Genomic DNA, 20,074 nt, shown 5'->3' with positions numbered 1-20,074 from the left:
CCTTCAGGTCACTAGATTGACGCCTTAACCATTTGGACACATGTCACACTATTTGTGAATGAGATAACTGAAGAAGTAAGGGAAACTGAGAGTGCCAAACCATAAAGTAACAGAGAATTTGGGTTGGGAACTAACATGGAGAGTGAGTCTAAAGCAGAACAGGAACCCAGAGAGCAACATCAATCAAGATTAAAGTAGCACAGCTGCACAGTACAAGTCTGAGTGAGGAAAGCAGTGAAGAGTAGATACTAAAGAAAGTTAATTTTAAATTAATGGTCAGAAAATGGAACAAGGTGAACAAAGTGAGATGTTCAAAAAGGAAAATAGGCCAGACTGTAGGTTGTCATGCTAATGTGGGCTACATGCCTGCAATAGCTTGGACAGGATAGTTAGTAGAATGTATGGGTGAGCATTCACCTTTCACATTTCCCAGAAGATTCTGATTTCTACACAATCAGTTAAAATAATGTCAGATGTATAGGGCATTTCCCACAAGTGAACATAATGTTTGGAAGAAGATGCATAGAAACATAGAAAATAGGTGCAGGAGTAGGCCATTCGGCCCTTCGAGCCTGCACTGCCATTCAGTATGATCATGGCTGATCATCCAACTCAGAACCCTGTACCTGCCTTCTCTCCATACCCCCTGATCCCTTTAGCCACAAGGGTTATATCTAACTCCTTCTTTAATATATCCAATGAACTGGCCTCAACTGTTTCCTGTGGCAGAGAATTCCACAGATTCACCACTCTGTGTGTGAAGAAGTTTCTCCTCATCTCAGTCCTAAAAGGCTTCCTCTTTATCCTTAAACTGTGACCCCTCGTTCTGGACTTCCCCAACATCGGAAACAATCTTCCTGTATCTAGCCTGTCCAATCCCTTTAGAATTTTATACATTTCAATAAGATCCCCCCCCAATCTTCTAAATTCTAGCGAGTATAAGCCCAGTCAATCCAGTCTTTCTTCATATGAAAGTCCTGCCATCCCAGGAATCAATCTGGTGAACCTTCTCAGTACTCCCTCTGTGGCAAGAATGTCTTTCCTCAGATTAGGGGACCAAAACTGCACACAATACTCCAGCCGTGGTCTCACCAAGGCCTTGTACAACTGCAGTAGAACCTCCCTGCTCCTGTGCTTGAATCCTCTTGCTATGAATGCCAACATACCATTCGCCTTTTTCACCGCCTGCTGTACCTGCATGCCCACTTTCAATAACTGGTGTACAATGACACCCAGGTCTCGTTGCACCTCCCCTTTTCCTAATCGTCCACCATTCAGATAATAATCTGTTTTCCTGTTCTTGCCACAAAAGTGGATAACCTCACATTTATTCACATTAAATTGCATCTGCCATGAATTTGCCCACTCACCTAACCTAACCAAGTTACCCTGTATCTTCTTAGCATCCTCCTCCCAGCTAACACTGCCACCCAGCTTTGTGTCATCCGCAAACTTGGAAATGCTGCATTTAATTCCCTCGTCTAAATCATTAATATATATTGTAAACAACTGGGGTCCCAGCACTGAGCCTTGTGGTACCCCACTAGTCACTGTCTGTCATTCTGAAAAGGTCCCATTTATTCCCACTCTTTGTTTCCTGTCTGCCAACCAATTCTCTATCCACATCAATACCATACCCCCAATACTGTGTGCTTTAAGTTTGCCCACTAATCTCCTGTGTGGGACCTTGTCAAAAGCCTTTTGAAAATCCAAATATACCACATCCACTGGCTCTCCCCTATCCACTTTACTAGTTACCTCCTCAAAAAATTCTATAAGATTTGTCAGACATGATTTTCCTTTCACAAATCCATGCTGACTTTGTCCGATGATTTCACCGCTTTCCAAATGTGCTGTTATCACATCTTTGATAACCGACTCTAGCACTTTCCCCATCACCGATGTCAGGTGAGAGATAACCACTGGTAAAACTCACAGTCAGTACTGGGAGGAGTGAGTTGGATGAGATGGACACTCATTCCAGTGGGAATGCTAAATGGGTTTGCTGCAAGACAATGAGGAACAAATGGGGCTGTTCTTCATGAAGATGAATTTCCTTACTGAAGCTTATATAACCAAATTTCTGGGGAACACAATTAATGACAACCCTTAAGTTGATGATGGGTCAGTTTTGAATAGTTTGTGGTTAGTGAATGTCCTGAATTCAAGTGGCCTGCTGGGCTGCAGGTCAACAGTAAACAATCTTGAAACCATCCACATCAAAGCAGTCTGTTTGGAGACACAAGAGATGACATATGGTGGAACATGGAACATTAAACAATCTGCCAGTTGAATTCAGTGGATTGAGCAGCATCTGTGAGGGGCAAGAAATAAGTTCTGATTCAGGGTTTCAAAGTGAAATATTGAAAATTCCTTTCCTTCCTTAAATGCCACTCAAGCCATTGAGTTCTTCCAGCAGATGGTTTGTTGCTTAAACCTGAAACACTCTGTCTCACCAAATGATGCCCTTTGGTTGCATTGAATGCCTTCACTCTCCAAAATACACAGCTTCTTTAATGGTACCTCCCAAACTTGGACTTTCTACTGCTTGGAAGATCCAGCAGATCAGATACAAGAAACAACATGCTGGAGGAACTCAGCAGGTTGAGCACCATCTGTGAGGAGATGGAACACTTCAGGTCAGGAGCCTACAAGAATACCATCCTTGTGCATGGTTTCAATACAAAAAAGTGGCAATTCCTTTTCCCCCTCAGATTGTGTTCAACCCACAGAGTTCTTTCAGCAGTGTACTTTTGATCCAAATTCCAGCATCTCAGTCTCTTGTGTCTCCAAGCATATCAGATGCATCAGAAAATCACCAGCTGCAAATTCTCCTCCAAGTCTGTGTTGGAAACACATTATCGTCCTTCCATAGTTACTGGAATGAAGTCCTGAATTATCTGCTTAGCAACACTCTGTGAGTACCTTTAACACACAGATTGCAACAACTCAAGAATAGCTAGAGATGGACAATAAAAAAAATCTTTAGCCAGTGACACATACAAAACATAACGGTTTTTCTACATGTAAACAGGACAATATTCAAATTTGAAATTGTTTTATAACCCAAATAAGATATGAGGGATAACACACAAATATTTACCAGGTAATGTAATGTATGTGACATAAAACCCTTGTCCACTGTTACTTTTGTCACTGTGGAAATGAATCCATGCAGCAGGGCCAGATGTCAGGAGAGGGGGAGGGTTTTCATTGCCACAGTATTTGTGAAGGATGGGATCCTGGTCCAGCAATCCATCTCTAATCTACACATAACAAAAGAGAATTAAAAACTGCACTTTATTATGCATATAGTAAGTGCAGAGAACCAAATGCAAAAATACTCAGTATGAGAAAATATTGAACATGTTATACTAAATGCTAAATAAAATAGAATGAGCTGCATATACATTACCAGGTTAAGGACCAGGATAAATTTCTAACGTATAGGTACACATATATCCACTAACATGCGTGCACACAAACACGCACACATGCATATGGAGCAGGTTGTGAAATAACTGGACGTGTAGATATTTGGCTTAATTTAATATGTCATTTCAATGAATTTGCTGAACTCTGGAGAGTTTGTTATGAGGTGCACATGGTTAATGCTGCTGTTGTACAAGCTCCAGGGACACAGATTTGATCCTAATCTTGGGTGCTGTCTGTGTACAGTTTGCATATTGTCCCTGTGATCTTATAGGTTTCTATCAGATGCTCTGGTTTCCACCTATGTCCTAAAACAATCTTTGCTTGAAGAGTTAAAATTAATTGATTACCTTTTATTGTACGTTAAGTGATAAAATAAGTAAAAGGGAGTTGATGGCAGAAGAAAGAAACATTAGCGTGTACGGGATGAAAGACTATAAATCTGATGGAATTCATCTTCTTTCAGGTAGCACCGACCTAATGGACTGAATGGCCTCTTTCTGTACCATTTGTAAGTAAGAAAGAGAGAAGGAGATGCATCTCATTCCATATTGTTTGCTTCACTTTCATTTATCAGTCACTGTTTTGCATATGTTCAGTAACGGTCAAGGGATATGGGGAGAGGGCAGGAACGGGGTACTGATTGTGTATGATCAGCCATGATCACAGTGAATGGTGGTGCTGGCTAGAAGGGCCGAACGGCATACTCCTGCACCTACTGTCTATTGTCTATTGACTTCTACAGCTCTTTCCAGGAAGTTACAAAGAAAGTTGATAAAGGCAAGGCAGTGGATGTTGTCTAAGTGCACTTTAGCAAGGCCTTGGACAAGGTCCCACATGGTAGGTTGGTCAAGAAGGTTTAGTCGCTTAGCATTCAAGATGATGTAGTAAGTTGGGTCAGACAATGGCTTCGTAGGAGAAGCCAGAGAGTGATACTAAATAATTGCCTCCTGACTGGTGGCCTGCGACTAGTGGTGTTTTGTTCTTTGTCAACTATATCAACGATCTGGATAATAATGTGGCAATCTGGATCAGCAAATTTGTGGATGGCACCAAGATTGGGGGTGTAGTAGACAACAGGGGAGACTATCAAAGCTTGCAGCAGAATCTGGACCAGCTTTTGAATCTGGATTCATTGCCCTTCTCCTTGCAGACTGCAGAGTGCCTCGAATCATGAATGCAGTGGTGGGCCGGACCCCACTGGGTGCAGTCTTCCCACCAGCACAGGGATCACCCGGCAAGGTGAATGGTGCCAACCCCCACAGGAGTCAGCACTGGGAAGAGCCGCTGAACCTCTCCAGCTGGTCAGAAGGGGTGAGGAATCCCGGGGCGAGCCCACCACCTCCCGCACCTCAAGGAACCGCCGATGGGAAAATCGCAGGTGAGGGCTTCACAAACAGGCGGGGTGGGGTTGGTCGCGGTCACTTAAAGTTGGCAGAGTTGGTTTTGAATCTGGATTCAAAAGCTATCCCCTTTTGTACCCTTAGCTCGGGCACGAAGGAGGGTAATAGAACAAAGAAATCTAGGAATACAGATCCATAATTCCTTGAAAATGGCATCACAGGTAGATAGGGTTGTAAAGAAAGCTTTTGGCAAATTAGCTTACATAGATCAAAGTACTGAGTACAGGAGTTGGAATGTTATGTTGAAGTTGTATCATGTGTAGTTTTGGCCACCTACCTACAGGAAATATGTCAATAATATTGAACAAGTGCAGAGAATATTTACAAGAATGTTGCCAGGACTTGATAATCTGTGTTACAGGGAGAGGTTGAAATGATTAGGACTTTATTCCCTAGAGTGTAGGAGAATGAGGGGAGATTTGATAGAAGTATACAAAATTATGAGTAGTATAAATAGGGTAAATGCAAGCACATTTCTTCCACTAGGTTAGAACTAGAGGTCATGGGTTAAAAGTGAAATGTGAAATGTTTAATGGAAACATGAGGGGTAACTTCTTCATTCAGATGGTGTTGAGAATGTAGAACGAGTTGCCAGCGGAAGTAATAGATGGGGATCTGATTTCAATTTTTGAAAGAAGTTTGTATAGATGCATGAATGGAAGGGGTATGGAGGTCGATGGCCTGGGTGCTCGTCAATGGAACTCAGCAGATTAATAATTTGGCATGAACTAAATGGGCTGAAGGGCCTGATTGTGTGCAGTAAAGTTTTATGGTTCTTTGGGTACAGAATTTCATAGATTCAATACTCTGAGTATAGTAATTTCTTTTCATCACTGTTTTAAATGACTGTCCTTGTGACTCTGGCTCCAGACACACCAGCCCAGGGAAATACCAAGACTACATTTATCCTTATGTGTTCCATCAGAATTTTGTGAGTTTCAATGATTTTACCAAATGGACAGTAAATAGTGAGTCTTGGCTTTCATCTAAGTAAAATTTGATAGAGGACTGGACTGTTTGCAATTCAGCACTTATTTCATCAGAGTGCAGGCATGTTGTTGGAGACTGTACATAAATTAGGTCACTTGTGAATTTATAAAGGTTGTTTGTCCACTATTCTCACTGATAGTGCAGTAAAGTCAGAAAAATCACTTAACTATGCCGAGGTCTGAACTCACAAGCTTAGCCTACAGTTTTAAGGAGTCACTGGTCAAATAGAAATAAAATTCTAACCTCCAAAGTTCAAAGTAAAATTTATTATCAAAGTACATATATGTCACCACACACAACCTTGAAATTCTTTTTCTGTGGGTATAATTAGCAAATCTATAGAACAGTAACTGTAAACCATAAACACCGGGAACTGCTAACTGTAAGCAAACTGTGCAGATGCAGACATAAATAAATAACAATAAATAATGAGCATGAAATAACAATATAACAGAGCCCTCAAATGAGTGTAGCTATCCCCTTTTGTTCAAGAGCCTGATGGTTGAGGGGTAGTAACTGTTCTTGAACTTGGTAGTGTGAATCCTGAAGCTCCTGTACCTTTTATCTGATGGCCTGGGTGGTGAGGATCTTTGAGGACCTTCTCCACTTCTGGTCCTCTGATGATTACTGGCTCACAGATCTCTGGTTTCCCTCCCCTGAAGTCTACAATCAGTTCCTTGGTCTTATTTACTTTGAGTGAGAGGTTGATCTTATACATCACTGAGCCAAGTTTTCAATCTTCATCCTGTATGCTGATTCATTACCCCCTTTGATCCAGCCCACAACAGTAGTGTCATCATGAAATTTGTATTCTGTGATGGAGCTGTACTTAGCCACACAGTCATAGGTGTACAGCGAAGAGGGTAAGTACACATCCCTGTGGTACTCCTGTGCTGATGGAGATTGTGGAGGAGATGCTTTGCCAATCTGAACTGACTGGGGTCTGCAAGTGAGGAAATCCAGGATGCAATTACACAAGGGGGTATTGAGGCCCAGGTCTTGGGGAGTTTACTGATTAGTTTTTACAATGATCTTAAATGAATTCCTGTAATGGAAAAAGAGCATCCTGATGTATACATCTTTGCTGTGTAGAAGTTTTCGAGTTATGTCAAGAGCCAACGAGGTAGCAGCTGCTGTAGACCTATTGCTTCAGTAGGTGAATTGGAGCAGATCCAAGTCACCATTCAAACAAGAGCTGATATGCTTCAAAACCAGCCTCTCAAAACACTTCATCACTGTGGATGTAAGTAAATGCCACTAGGCAATAGTCATTTAGACAGGTTACCATTCTCTTCTTGGTCATCGGTACGATTTAAGCCTGCTTGAAGCAGGTGTGTACCACAGACTGCTAGAGCAAGAGGTTGAATACACCAGCTAGTTGGCCATCACAGGACTACAGTACTCGGCCGGGTACTCTGTCCAAATGGGATGTTTTCCTTGAATTCACTCTTTTGATCTCTCTTCACACATCATCTTCAGATACTGAGGCCAAAGGATCATGGGGAGCCATGAAGGTAAGGTGCGTGATGGTTCCTCCCTGTTCTGGTGGTCAAAGCGAGCATACATGGCATTAAGCTCATCTGGAAGTGAAGCTCTGCTGTTCCTTGTGTTGCAAGATTTAGCTTTGTAGGAGGCTATGACATCCGAACCCTGCCACAACTGTCGAGCATCCCTCGTAGATTTCAGTCTAGTCCAGAATTTCCACTTCACCTGAGAGATAGCTTTCTAGAAATCATATCTGCACCTCTTGTAGCATTCTTGATCTCCATACATGAATGCCCCTGATCTGGTTCTCAGCAGGTTCTGGATTTCATTGTTCATCCAGGGCTTCTGATTGGGGAAAACCCTGAACGATTTTGTATGGACACACTCACCCACAGCTGCTTTAATGAAGTCTGTAACAACCCTGGTGTAGTCATTCAGGTCCTCAGATGAGTTCTGAAACATAGCTCATTCCACTGACTCAAGGCAATCTTCTAACTGTTCCTCAAACTCCCACAATCTTCTCTCAGTTGACTTGATTTCTGGAGGCTCTGTCTGTATGCAGGTAGTAGGATTACAGCAAAATGATCAGATTTGCTAAAATATGGTTTTAGGAAGCAATGATAGGCAGCCCTTAACGTAATGCAGCAGTGATCTAATGTGTTGAGACCTCTGGTGCAACAGGTTATGTGCTGGTGATAATTGGGCAGGGTTTTCTTCAAACAGACTTGGTTAACTTGAAATGAGTCGGATTGGGCTGTTTCTTGCTTACAGACAGCATTGCTCAGTTTTGTCACTGCTTACTTATAATCGGCCGCTGGTGGTATGTAAACTGCAGTCAGGATCATGAATGAAAGCTCCCAAGGCAAATAGAATGGTCTACACGTAATCGTTCTAAGTCAGGGGAACAAGAAGTTGGCATACCCTCAATGTCCGTGCACCAATAAGAATTAACTAAAATCCATATGCCACCACCCCTTTCCTTTCTGAAAATCATAAAACCTTCAGGACAGATTGCTACGTCCAGAGTGTTCACCATTAACCAAATCTCAATTGAACAAACTATTGCGATATGCCTCATCTGCCTCTGGTACAGCAGCCTTGCCCTGAGATTGTCGATCTTATTTTCAAATGACTGTACATTTGGTAACAAAATGGTGGACAGAGGATGCCTCATCCCTCTGCACTTCAGCCTGGTTTGAACCCCATCTTTCCTGCTGCATTTTCAGCCTTGACCCATAAAGCTTAACCGCTTAATGCTTAACCGCTCCGCATTTAACTGTCGAATGTGAAATCTGAAGATCATTGATGTAGTTTCGTAGCGTGTTGTCTGTTACCTATAGGCAGCCAGTCTGCACTAATTAGATTCAGAATAAACCAATTTTACAAAGGAGATCAGATGTTGATTTCAGGCACTCACCCTGGAATTCTGTAATGCCGCCCTTATCAATAAGAAGCAATTGCATTTTCTTATAATGGCCTAACATGAGAGGCTCTCAAAACTATTATGTGCCTCATGCCAAAAACAGGCTACAGCTGTACTTCCACAAGGAACAGAACTAATTCACTGTGTACTCAAGTGTTCACTTGAAAATTGAATGATACAACCATTTCCTCCGTATCGTTGGACAAGTTCAGGCCCCTAGATGACAGCTTTATAAATAACTTTAGAGCAACCGCAATTGCCCAGTGTAATTGGTGATCTGCAAATGTACAGCTGTGTCCAGATGAAAACTCAAGTGGGTAGAATATAATGACAAATTCCAGCAAAACAAGCAGAACGAGTAGTTTCAATGCAGCTTTAAGAAATGCCTGTAGCTTACATTCTGCCAAAAAAATGCAAGCCAACAAAGCAGCAAAGTAGCTGAATAATAAAGAGACTTCAAAATAGGCTGTTCTTAACAGCAGCAATGAATCAGTAAGTTATAAAACTGAAGGCTTCCTTTCAGTGTCTATTGCACAGCATTGTTGAGCCTTATTTTTTTCAGGAAATTCATAAATTCAACGTGATGCATGTGGACTGTTCCTGCAATGTAAACACTTCCAGGGCAATTAATTGACCATTTCCTCATAATGTGGCATACCAGATGCAGTACACTGTCAAATTAAAAGCTATTTGTGTAACTGACACATACTGTATGTTTAACTAAATACACAAGTGCAAAGACATTCACATGCTTTGTTCATAGAAATAATAGCAATTCACATTATATGCAAGCATAATATACAAGCCATCAAAATAATATGCAAAGATACAAAATCATTGACTTCTACTCACTTGCTTCACTCATAAATAAGTGACACAATATACAAATAAACATTGCCAAACTTGGTATTTTACAGCAAAAACAATGAATATGTAGGAGCCAAATTTCACCAGGGTGACATGTATTGATGCCCTCCAGTTGTAACCTCACAAAGTATATACGGTTAATGGGAGAGCACATAACTTGAAGGAGGTCAGCATATGTCTGCATCACAGCCTCTCTTCCATGAACTGTATACTTTTCATGACCTCAATGAAGAAATCAGCATAACCAAAGGCTGCACCCACCTCATTCACTCTTCTCCCCTCTCCCATGGAGCTGATAATAGAAAAGCCTCATAGCACATACCACTGGGCTCAAAGGCAGATTCTACCAATTTGTTGTAAGATGATTGAATGGTTTTCTAGTACAATAAAATGAACTCTTGACCTCCCAATTTTACTTGTTATAAACTTGCACATTACTGTCTACTTGTACTACATTTCCTCCGTTGCTTTTACTTTATTTTGCATTCTGTTTTTGTTCTACCATGTACTATATCAAAGCACTGTGTCATAAATTGATCTGTCAGAACAGTACACAGATGCTTTTCCCTGTACCTCAGTATTGGTAATTGGTAATAAACCAACTCAATTTTAATTCTAACAGTAACTCCATCTCATGCATCTATATGAGTTGTGTTTCAGAAAGGAACCTCATCATCAAGAACCTCAGGCAGGAGGTAAAAGTCAGAAAGAAAAACACACCTCAAATTGAACAACAGCTTATTCGCCATTGCCATCAGATTCCTGAACTAATCTGAGAAACCCTAACTTAGACTAGATTTCTTTTCTTCTCTCCCCTAATCTTGCCATTGGATCGTGTTTATTTTTGCACATGTGCAAGTTATTTATAACTTGTTATTTTAAGTTTATGTTAACTTATGTTTGTCACATTTATAATGTAAAATGTTGATGCAAGAAGATTAATTTTCACAACAGTTATACTCTGTGTCCATATGATTACAATAAACTTAAACCCAAAGAGTGCTTTGAAATATGACCTCAATGTTAACTTCAAGTGGAAAGCACAAAGTATAAAGAAATTTTCTCTGTTGAGACAGAATCTATATCCAAAATTTATGGGGGAGAGGTGCCATAATTTTAAACAGAAAATCTCTATTTCCTGCCCCAGAAAATGATACACTTTCTTGTCCTTTGAAGTACTGATATTCAAATTACACCAAGTTCTCCCTGTACTACCATTGTTCTAAGAGATCCAGGTGAAAGATTTGCCCCTCAGAAACTGATCCTGGAAACTAGGCCAGGCATTTTTAACATGTCCTGGTGAAATTTGTGGAATGGCTGTGCAATTTTAATATTGCAAAATATGTGATGAAAGTTTTACCTCTAGGTAGTCAAAGCTGCAATTCTCATGGGGTTCAATGTGAAGGCGTCCAAAAGCGAAATTAATCAGGAAGTTGGGATTGGCTGAAATGGTCCAATAGCAGTCTGTGTAGGGTGGGTAGTTGCCTGGATAACCCGGTGAACTTATAACACCATAGGTTTCATTGAGATGACTGCTACAGACTAAAAAAAGAAAAGATGTAAAAGATGCAATCTGTAAAGTTTGGTCCACAACAGAGAGCTTAACGTAAGCAAAAAAATCTTTAACTATTTTAATATTTTATAAAATGTTTTCAGTCTGTTAATGAGAAACCAATGCGATTTACAGGACAATGTTGTTTCTTGCTTGGCTTTGCTGCCTGCCACACCTCCAGCAGTGCTCATAGCTCAGCTGCAGGATCATCAGCCAGGGGTTACCATTCATTGATATTTTGTTGTCTTATCCCTGGTACATCTCCCACTGGCACAGCAGTCACAGGACGTCTTCCTGCCACCGCATGAAGCTTCTAGTGGAGTAAGTCGGACCCCAAAATACAATGGATTCTGGTTAATTGGGTCATCAGTTAATTAAGGCAGCCGCTTATTTGGGACAATTCTTAAAGAACAAAAACTAATCGAGAAAATAGCCAGGATTCCCTTCATTTCTTTAGGACACTGTACAGCTTAATTAGGATGGGAGTCTGGTGAACAGTTTCTAATAACTGCAGTCACGTGCACGTTTGTGGCCATTAGACACAACACCATGCTTCAAATGATCAGTTTTAAAATAGCATCAGTTATGTGCGTTTCTGTTCAAAATCAGTGATTTTAGTCACTGATAGGGAGAAATAAGGAGGACAATTCAGAACTGTTTTGCTCACTGCGGTTTCAAACATTCAGGCTTGGAGATGCCAGAAACAGCTATGAGTGAAAATGAAACTATTTCACTACTTCAACAAGTTAGGACCAATGAAGAATTTGAAGGTATCGGCAATAACCTTGAATGTTCTAATGAAAATGAAGATTTGAAGGTTGCAACTGTCGAAAGCATTGAATGAAGGCAATCCATTATCTGTATGAAGTGTCTCTGCTGATTTTGTTTATTTACAGTCAATCAAAGGAACACAACAGTGTACTCTGGATGAATTCTTCCATCAACAATCATCAAAGACTAATACAGTTTTATAGTACTGTAGTAGTGTAGGTAATGTTATAATTTGTTCTGTATTTAATTTAAATATATAATATGTTACTCAGTTAAATAGTAGTTTTTCCTTTTTAAACCTTTTTAATTATTTCCATGGAACTTTGCCTAACTGAGGCTGCCACTTAATTGGGACAAATGGTCCTGATGTGCCCTAATTAAACCAAAATTAATCTGGGATAAACCATTTACAAAAGCTTTCACTCTAAAGTACAATCATGCACCACATATAACACTGAAATATTTCACAGTGATTCAATCAAATAAAAATAGCAAATAAGAGAGATGTAATACAAACTGACTTTAATAATCTAAGGGTGTCTAATTTCTGTACAACTAATGAAGTACCTTTGAAGTTGTCACCCATAAAATGTCAAAAACGCATGGTAAGGAATTGTATGCAGCAAGATTAATGAATATTAATATACAAATGTTTATAGTAATAATAGCAGAAAAATTATTAAAGGTTAAACAGTGGTCAAATATTATAGGCCTCCTTTGCTACTCTACAATTATGCTCAGCAGATCTTCAGTGTCTGCATAAGAGGGCAAATTGGACCTCTCTTCTCCCCACTCCCATTGGACAGAGGATACAAATACCTGTAAGCATGTACCACCAGGCTTAACGACAGCTTCTATCATCCAGTTTTAAGATTCTGCACAGTCCCCAGCACAATAAGATGGACACTAAACCTCACAACCTACCACTTTATGCCTTTGTACCTTATTGTCTGCCTGCACTGTAGTTGTAACAATTTTAATTCTGTATTCCCTCCATTCATTTAACAGTCATACTTTTATCATTTTACCTTGTGGCAGCTGGCACTCTGGTCCTGTCCAGTCTTGTGTGCAAGTACAAGAGTAACTATTGATGCCGTCAGTACAGTTTCCTCCATTCTTGCATGGGTTACTGGCACACTCATCAATGTTCTGATTACAATGGGTGCCAGTCCATCCTGGATGGCAAATGCATATGTAACTTGAAAATATGGCCTGTAAAATGCAAAGGTTTAGTACCAAGAAATGTTTTCTATGAACCAAGTGCTATAGCTGCACCCACCTCATATTCTGTCTATGTTTACGATAAGATACTGGCAATCAATATTACAGACACTTCTAGATAAGTTACAGCTTCACAAGAGGAAACATAATACTATTTCTTCCTTATGTAAAATGTCAGAAAAATTACTTTCTTTGGGCAATGACATACACGAAGAAAATATTTTACTATTTTATTAGATACATGTGTCATTCAAAAATGTAAATCAACCAGTCAAGTCTTCTTTGTAACTTTGCTAAAGATATTATCGATAAACAATAGCTTTGTGCATCATTGGAACTTACAAAACATTGCCCATTCACACATGGATTGCTGCGTTGGCAAAGATCAATCAGAGGAATGCAGCCATTGACTCCATAGCCATTTCCAAAATAATCAGCTGGACAAGTACAACTAGGAAAGATGGCACCTGAGAGTAATTAAAACAAACAAGGGAATGGCAGCACTCTTTCTCAATTTGAAACTGTTCTTAACATAGTAAGGGATGGTTTGAACATTTGATAATTTTGTTTTTCAATAGAATAAAACATTAGAACACAGAACAATACAGCACAGTACAAGCCATTTGACCCACAATATTGTGATATTTTAGCCTGCTCCAAGATTAATATTATGCTTCCCTAGTGGAGTGGTGCTGTAGCAACAACCTGGCATGAAAAAGCTGATTGTGGATTTCAGGAGGGTAAGATGAAGGAACACATACCAATCCTCATAAAGGGATCAGAAATGGAGAGAGTGAACAGCTTCAAGTTCCTGGGTGTCAAGATCTCTGAGGATCTAACCTGGTCCCAACATATTGATGTAGTTATAAAGAAGGTAAGACAGCAGCTATACTTCATTATGTATATAAGATGACGAGAGGCATTGATCGTGTGGATAGTCAGAGGCTTTTTCCCAAGGCTGAAATGGCTAACACAAGAGGGCCCAGTTTTAAGGTGCTTGGAAGTAGGTACAGAGGAGATGTCAGGGGTAGGTCTTTCATGCAATGAGTGGTGAGCGCGTGGAATGAGCTGCTGGTGACAGTGGTGGAGGCGGACATGATAGAGTCTTTTAAGAGACTCCTGGATGGGTACATGGAGCTCAGAAAAATAGGTAACTCTAGGTAATTTCTAAAGTAAATACATGTTTGACATAGCATTGTGGGCTGAAGGGCCTGTATTGTGTTGTAGATTTTCTATGTTTCTATTAGGAGTTTGAAGAGATTTGTCAAGTCAACAAATACACTCATAAATTTCTATAGATGTACTGTGGAGAGCATTCTGACAGGCTGCATCTGTATAGGGGGAATGGCTACTGCACAGGACTGAAAGAAGCTGCAGAGGATTGTAAATCTAGTCAGCTCCATCTTGCGTAGTCGCCTACAAAGTACCCAGGACACTTTCAGGGAGCGGTGTCTGAGAAAGGCAGTGTCCACTATTAAGGACCTCCAGCACCCAGTGCATGCCCTTTTCTCATTGTTACCATCAGGTACGAGGTACAGAAGCCTGAAGTCCACACTCAGCGATTCAGGAACAGCTTCTTCTCCTCTGCCATCCAATTCCTAAATGGACATTGAACCCTTGGACACTACCTCACTTTTTTTAATATACAGCTTTTCTGGTATTTGAACATTTTTTAATCTATTCAATATACGTATACTATAATTGATTTACTTACTAATTTATTATTTTTTTCCTCTGTTATAATGTGTATTACATTGAACTGCTAAGTTAACAAATTTCACGTCACATGCTGGTGATAATAAACCTGATTCTGATCTTTCTATCATTCCTGTGCCTGTCAATAAGTTTCAATAGGTACATTGAATGTCAGAGAAATGTATACAATAAACAGCCTGAAATCCTCTTTCTTTGCCTTCTCGATAATTCTCGATAATTGCTCTGATGTATCTGCTTCTCCCATCACCCCTAGCAGTGCATTACATGAACCCAGCACTCTGTGTAAAAGAAAAACAATTTAAAAAAATCTGACACAGCATTTGTGACCCCAAAATGTTTCAAACATGCAGCCTTCTGATTCAGTCAATACACCATGATGTTTGACAACATTATCAAGAATTAAGGAATATTTATTTAAATGAGTGCCAGAAGGGCATTTACTATCTTACCATTTAACCTAGTTTCCCAGCCCATTTTTACTTTGTTTCTTATTTTAACTAAAATTTAAGACTGCTTTAGACCTAAGTCCTGCTGAGGGGTCTAAGCCAAAATGTTGACTTTTCAGTCCCCTCCATAAATGCTGCCTGACTTGCTGAGTTCCTCAAGAATTCTGTGGGCATTGCCTCAGACTCAAGTGTCTTGCACTCAAACTGAATATGAAATTCTATCATGTATAATCACTCCTTCCTATAAGAAAAATGGTATCAACACAAGTGTTTACAGAATAATGTTACAGAGAATGGATCTTTGATTCTTAAATGTCAATATTAATTGGAATAAATGTTGGCAGAGGGAGAATTGTAGTGTTAAATATTCATTGTTAACCTCAGCAGAAACTAAATGTCACAATTTTGAAAGTTTGAACATTTATTTTTTTCAAAGGACTGAATTTTAAGCCCTGTAGGGTCCATTTATTACTATCTGAGATGGGATCTTTGATGTGGAGAATCAGGTGACGTAGGAGAAGGTTGGGATACTTTCAAATGAAACAGCAAGCACTTTGTCCTAAAACTTGGGTGAAATAGTTTTTCTGCATTAAGAACAAAAAAGCTATTCTTTACATATGGGGTAATCTTGAAATAGACTCATGCACAATATTATGGGTTATTAAGAAAAAATCAATAAAATGTATAAACAAAATGTCTTGATATCTTGGAAGACAAAAGAACATTTAACTTCAGTGAATAATATGATAATTGACCAGTGATCTGTAAATTCCTTCACAACTTGTAAGTATAATTAAATGGTAGACTGGGAAATGAAAAATTGGATAAGAAAAGGGAATTGGGGCTATAAGATTGAAAAAGGAAAAATATATTCTCTCAAATTTAAGGTGTAAATGGAGGATTTGGAACCAGTCAAAGAGGACTCATGAAAAGTGTGAATGCACTCTAAAGCAAAAAATTATCAGGCTACCATTCAATGATATTAATCTGTTATCACCATAATGAAAATCAGTAAACAATAATTAATAGCTGCATCCTGGAAATACTTATGCCCTGCCTATACTAAACAATAGAGAACTACCATTCTTGGCCATCCACTACAAGAGACATTAGAACTAGAAATAAAGTCTCAAGCATCATTGACGTATCAATATCTCATCTCCTAACCTATTGACGATACGTTGAAAGGCTGAAAACAGCTTGTTTATGGCATCAAGCACAGTCTGATATTGGAATAGGTAGCAAATGTGATACGCTGTGCACAAAACAATCATCCTACGGGAAAGCTGGATGAAGACACACTGAAAATCTTAGCTGTACTCTGTTGATCGAAAACATTACACAATTAAATGATTACTGTAGTTCCTGAAAGTAAGAACACATATGCTCTGTATAGAAACTGAGAAGAGATTGAATCATTCCTCTCAGGGTTTATGGAACTATTTCCCATCAGACAGACTAAAATTAAAAATGACATAGGATTTTAATTTTTAATTTTTGGTTGAGTGTAATAATTGCTTTCTCGTGTCTTTAATTATATTATGAGGAATTATCAATGTTGACTAAACTAAAATAAGACCAAGATGAGAAAAGGGGTAAAAAAAATTTGAAATGTATCCATTAAAGGAGCATTGTTAAAGGGAATTCAGTACTCTTATCTATCATGTTTTATGAAACATTAGGTGTTCAGATTGAACAGTAAATTAGTGTGAGTCTATGACTAAAGAGCATCATCTAGTGCATCAATAAATGTACTGAGTTGGTTTGTGTGGATACCTGAGCAAGTTAGCAAACTTTATCTTATGAATTAAGACTGGTTAATACTTAAGTGTTTGGATCTCCAATAATGGAACTTGAACATGCAGAACTCAGCAATAACTTGGAAGTCAATGGTACAAATACGCTTTCACAAAATAACTTCCATATAATGAAGATAATTCAACCTAATTCCAGTTATTTGGTTTGCTGTTCCTTCTATCTGTCAGCAGTGCATTCACTAATGTCGCAATTAGCATTGTACCTGGATTGTAAGAACATGATGCAAAGTGATGACATCCTCCATTGTTCACTGAGCATACATCACTAAGAGTGCAGTTTTTCCCATCACCTTGATAGCCTACAATGGAAATAAACCATATAAGGTTACACACGTATGTGTTAGAATTTGGACATCACTGGCAAGGCCAGTCACAATTGTAGATCTGGTATTTTGAACTCATGTAAGGAGCACCACATCTGCATGTACCTTCCTGACTTGGAAATATATTGCTATTCTTGTATTCTTGGCGGATTTTAACTGGTAATTTCCCTACCCAACAGCCATGCTGCAAACACCTTCAATAGGACTGTATTCATTCATGAAGGCAGCTCTTCACCAACTTCTCAAGGTCAATTATGAATGGTCAATGCCAGATCCTGAAAACTTCATTCAATAAGAAAATGTTTTATTAAGTACTGCACACACAAAATGTTTTGATATGTCACCAAACTAACAAATTTCTACAGATATACCGAGTTGAGCATTCTTACTGATATGAAGGCTCCAATGCACGGGATCGAGAAAAAGCTACAGAGGTTTGTAGAAGTTTGTCCTCACCATCAAAGACATCTTCAAAAGGTGGTGTCTCAAGAAGGTGGCATCCTTCTTAGTAAGCACTGACATTGTTTAGGTTAAGATGTAACTATAGTGCTATTGAGGAAGAAGTTCTAGGATTTATAAGTCAACAAAGGTGCAGGAATAGCAAGGCAGTTCCAATTCAGGGTAATATAGATTGCAAAAAGTTATTAGCATGAAGTTAAAAGGAACAGCTTTGTAAACAAACAGTACTGTCCATGAAATACAGGTTGTTAGGCTCCCAGTCCTCAGGGTCACTTTGGCGGGGGCGTCTTAATACGCTCGGCAGAGGATGGTGTTCAGAGAAACTGTGCTGGAGGGGATGGTCGGAGGCTCGGAGGTTCGACATACTCAGAGTCCGCTGCGGTCAGGGCGCTTTCATTGTGTGCTGCATCTGCGAGGCTGAGTCTGGCGGCGCCATTTTAGTCCATAGTGGGGGTATGGACTTCTGCCACCAGCGTGAGAGACGAGTCTATCGGGACCCTGAGGACTTGTGGAAACTGTGTGGTGGTTTCTTTTGAACTTATAGTCTTTTAACATCTTTGGACTATTTTTACTGTGCCCATGGTCTCTTTTTAATCAATTATGCTATTGTTTGCACCGTTGTAACTATGTGGTTTTGTGCAGTTCTTGTAGCTTTAGTTTTTGGCCTTGTTTTGTCTAGCGGATTTTGGGGAATGCACTAAGATGGTAGCGTGATATTAATATGCAGCAGCCTCTCCGGATTCTGGATTGGAGATTGCCAAATGTTATGTGGATTTTCTGGTGTAGTCTGTTTTATCATGTGCTTTTGTGATATCATTGCATTTGTGGTTTCTAAATGATAATAAACTGAACCTGAACTGAACTGAATAGTTGTTGGCTGCTCAAGATATATGGTTTGAAAAATGAAATGACCATGAGAGGTTCTCATGTACATCAGTGAAAAGTAATACAATGATTATGTGGCCTACATCAAACCCAGGCAACATTGGCTGTTCTTTTGTACCATTGTAGACAAATTCAAGGAGCTTGTAGACCACACTGATACTATTACCTAGTGCTTTAAACATGGTCACAGGCACACTTGATCTATCAGTAGTTAGTATGTATGTCCATCAACCCTCAGAACATTAATTTTTGATGAATGGGATCTCTGCCCTCAGAAGATTTTTGATCATGTTTGTGAATTTCTTTGTCCCAGCAAATGCGTTTGAATATTCAGATGCATCCTCTATTGCAGAAACATAACTCAGTGACAGCACTGTCATACTCAAAATATTGAAGTAAAGGATGTCACAGTAGCTATTGAAATTAAGTTGATTTATCAGCTGTTACCTTTTATCTTAAGGTTATAAAAATATGATATACTTTTTTTTAAGGCAACTCTACCAACAGGATCTGCAGGAGAATGCCTATGTGCTGTGATGAATAAACACTTCTCTATTGCCAGTTCAGAATCAGAATATGATTCACCCTAAACCTTTCCAGAATTTACAACACAAGTCAAGGCCATGACTGAACTCTCTCCACTTGTCTCAATGATTGTTGGTCCAATAATTCTCATAGAACTTTAGGAAGGAGAAGTCAGGAGAGCATGCACCATACCTCATCAAGGGGTCAGCAGTGGAAAGGGTGAGTGGCCTCAATTCCTGGGTACTTACATCCCTGAAGATCTATCCTAGGCCTAACATATTGATGCAATCACGAATAAGGCATGTCAACTTCTATACTTCATTAGGAGTTGATTTGATATGTCACCAAAAACTCAAACACATTTCTAGAAAGTCACCAAATCAATCAAAGAGGATTCAGAAGAAAGCCCTTTATTTAGAGCAGTGATTCTCTACCGTTTTTTGGCTGCGGCCCCCCTTTCAAACAGGGATACAACACAAACAGATAGACAGAAACTCATTTATTATTGAACACCAAGAAAATTTGAACATTCCAAAATACTGGACAAAACTTTAAAAAATATAGTGCGAAATTAAACATCTATCAGGCCTAATGCAAACCTTGAGCTTAGTGCTTCTAGATATACCGAGATGAGCATTCTGCCCTGGTGCATTACAGCCTGATATGGAAGCTCCAATGCACAGGATCAAGAAAAAAAAAAGCTGCAGAGGTTTGTACAAGTTTATCTCCACCATCGAGGACATCTTCAAAAGGTAGTGC

General features: G+C 39.4%; 1 protein-coding gene across 1 annotated transcript in view; it reads right to left on the bottom strand.

The window, feature by feature from the left end:
* Positions 1–20,074, bottom strand: part of cubn (cubilin (intrinsic factor-cobalamin receptor)) — a 359,402-nt gene that overhangs the window by 311,387 nt on the left and 27,941 nt on the right. Inside the window, exons 9-13 of the mRNA XM_059971453.1 lie at positions 17,327–17,422; positions 13,487–13,611; positions 12,935–13,135; positions 10,961–11,230; positions 3,104–3,266 (exon numbers count right to left, since the gene is read on the bottom strand). Of these exons, the coding sequence (XP_059827436.1) occupies positions 3,104–3,266; positions 10,961–11,230; positions 12,935–13,135; positions 13,487–13,611; positions 17,327–17,422 (855 nt within the window). The remainder of the gene's footprint in view (positions 1–3,103; positions 3,267–10,960; positions 11,231–12,934; positions 13,136–13,486; positions 13,612–17,326; positions 17,423–20,074) is intronic.

The sequence above is a fragment of the Hypanus sabinus genome, chromosome 6 (genome assembly GCF_030144855.1).
Source record: "Hypanus sabinus isolate sHypSab1 chromosome 6, sHypSab1.hap1, whole genome shotgun sequence".
Lineage (NCBI taxonomy): Eukaryota > Metazoa > Chordata > Chondrichthyes > Myliobatiformes > Dasyatidae > Hypanus > Hypanus sabinus.
Note: the sequence above shows the minus strand (reverse complement) of the source record. Positions and strands in the feature narration are given on the sequence as shown.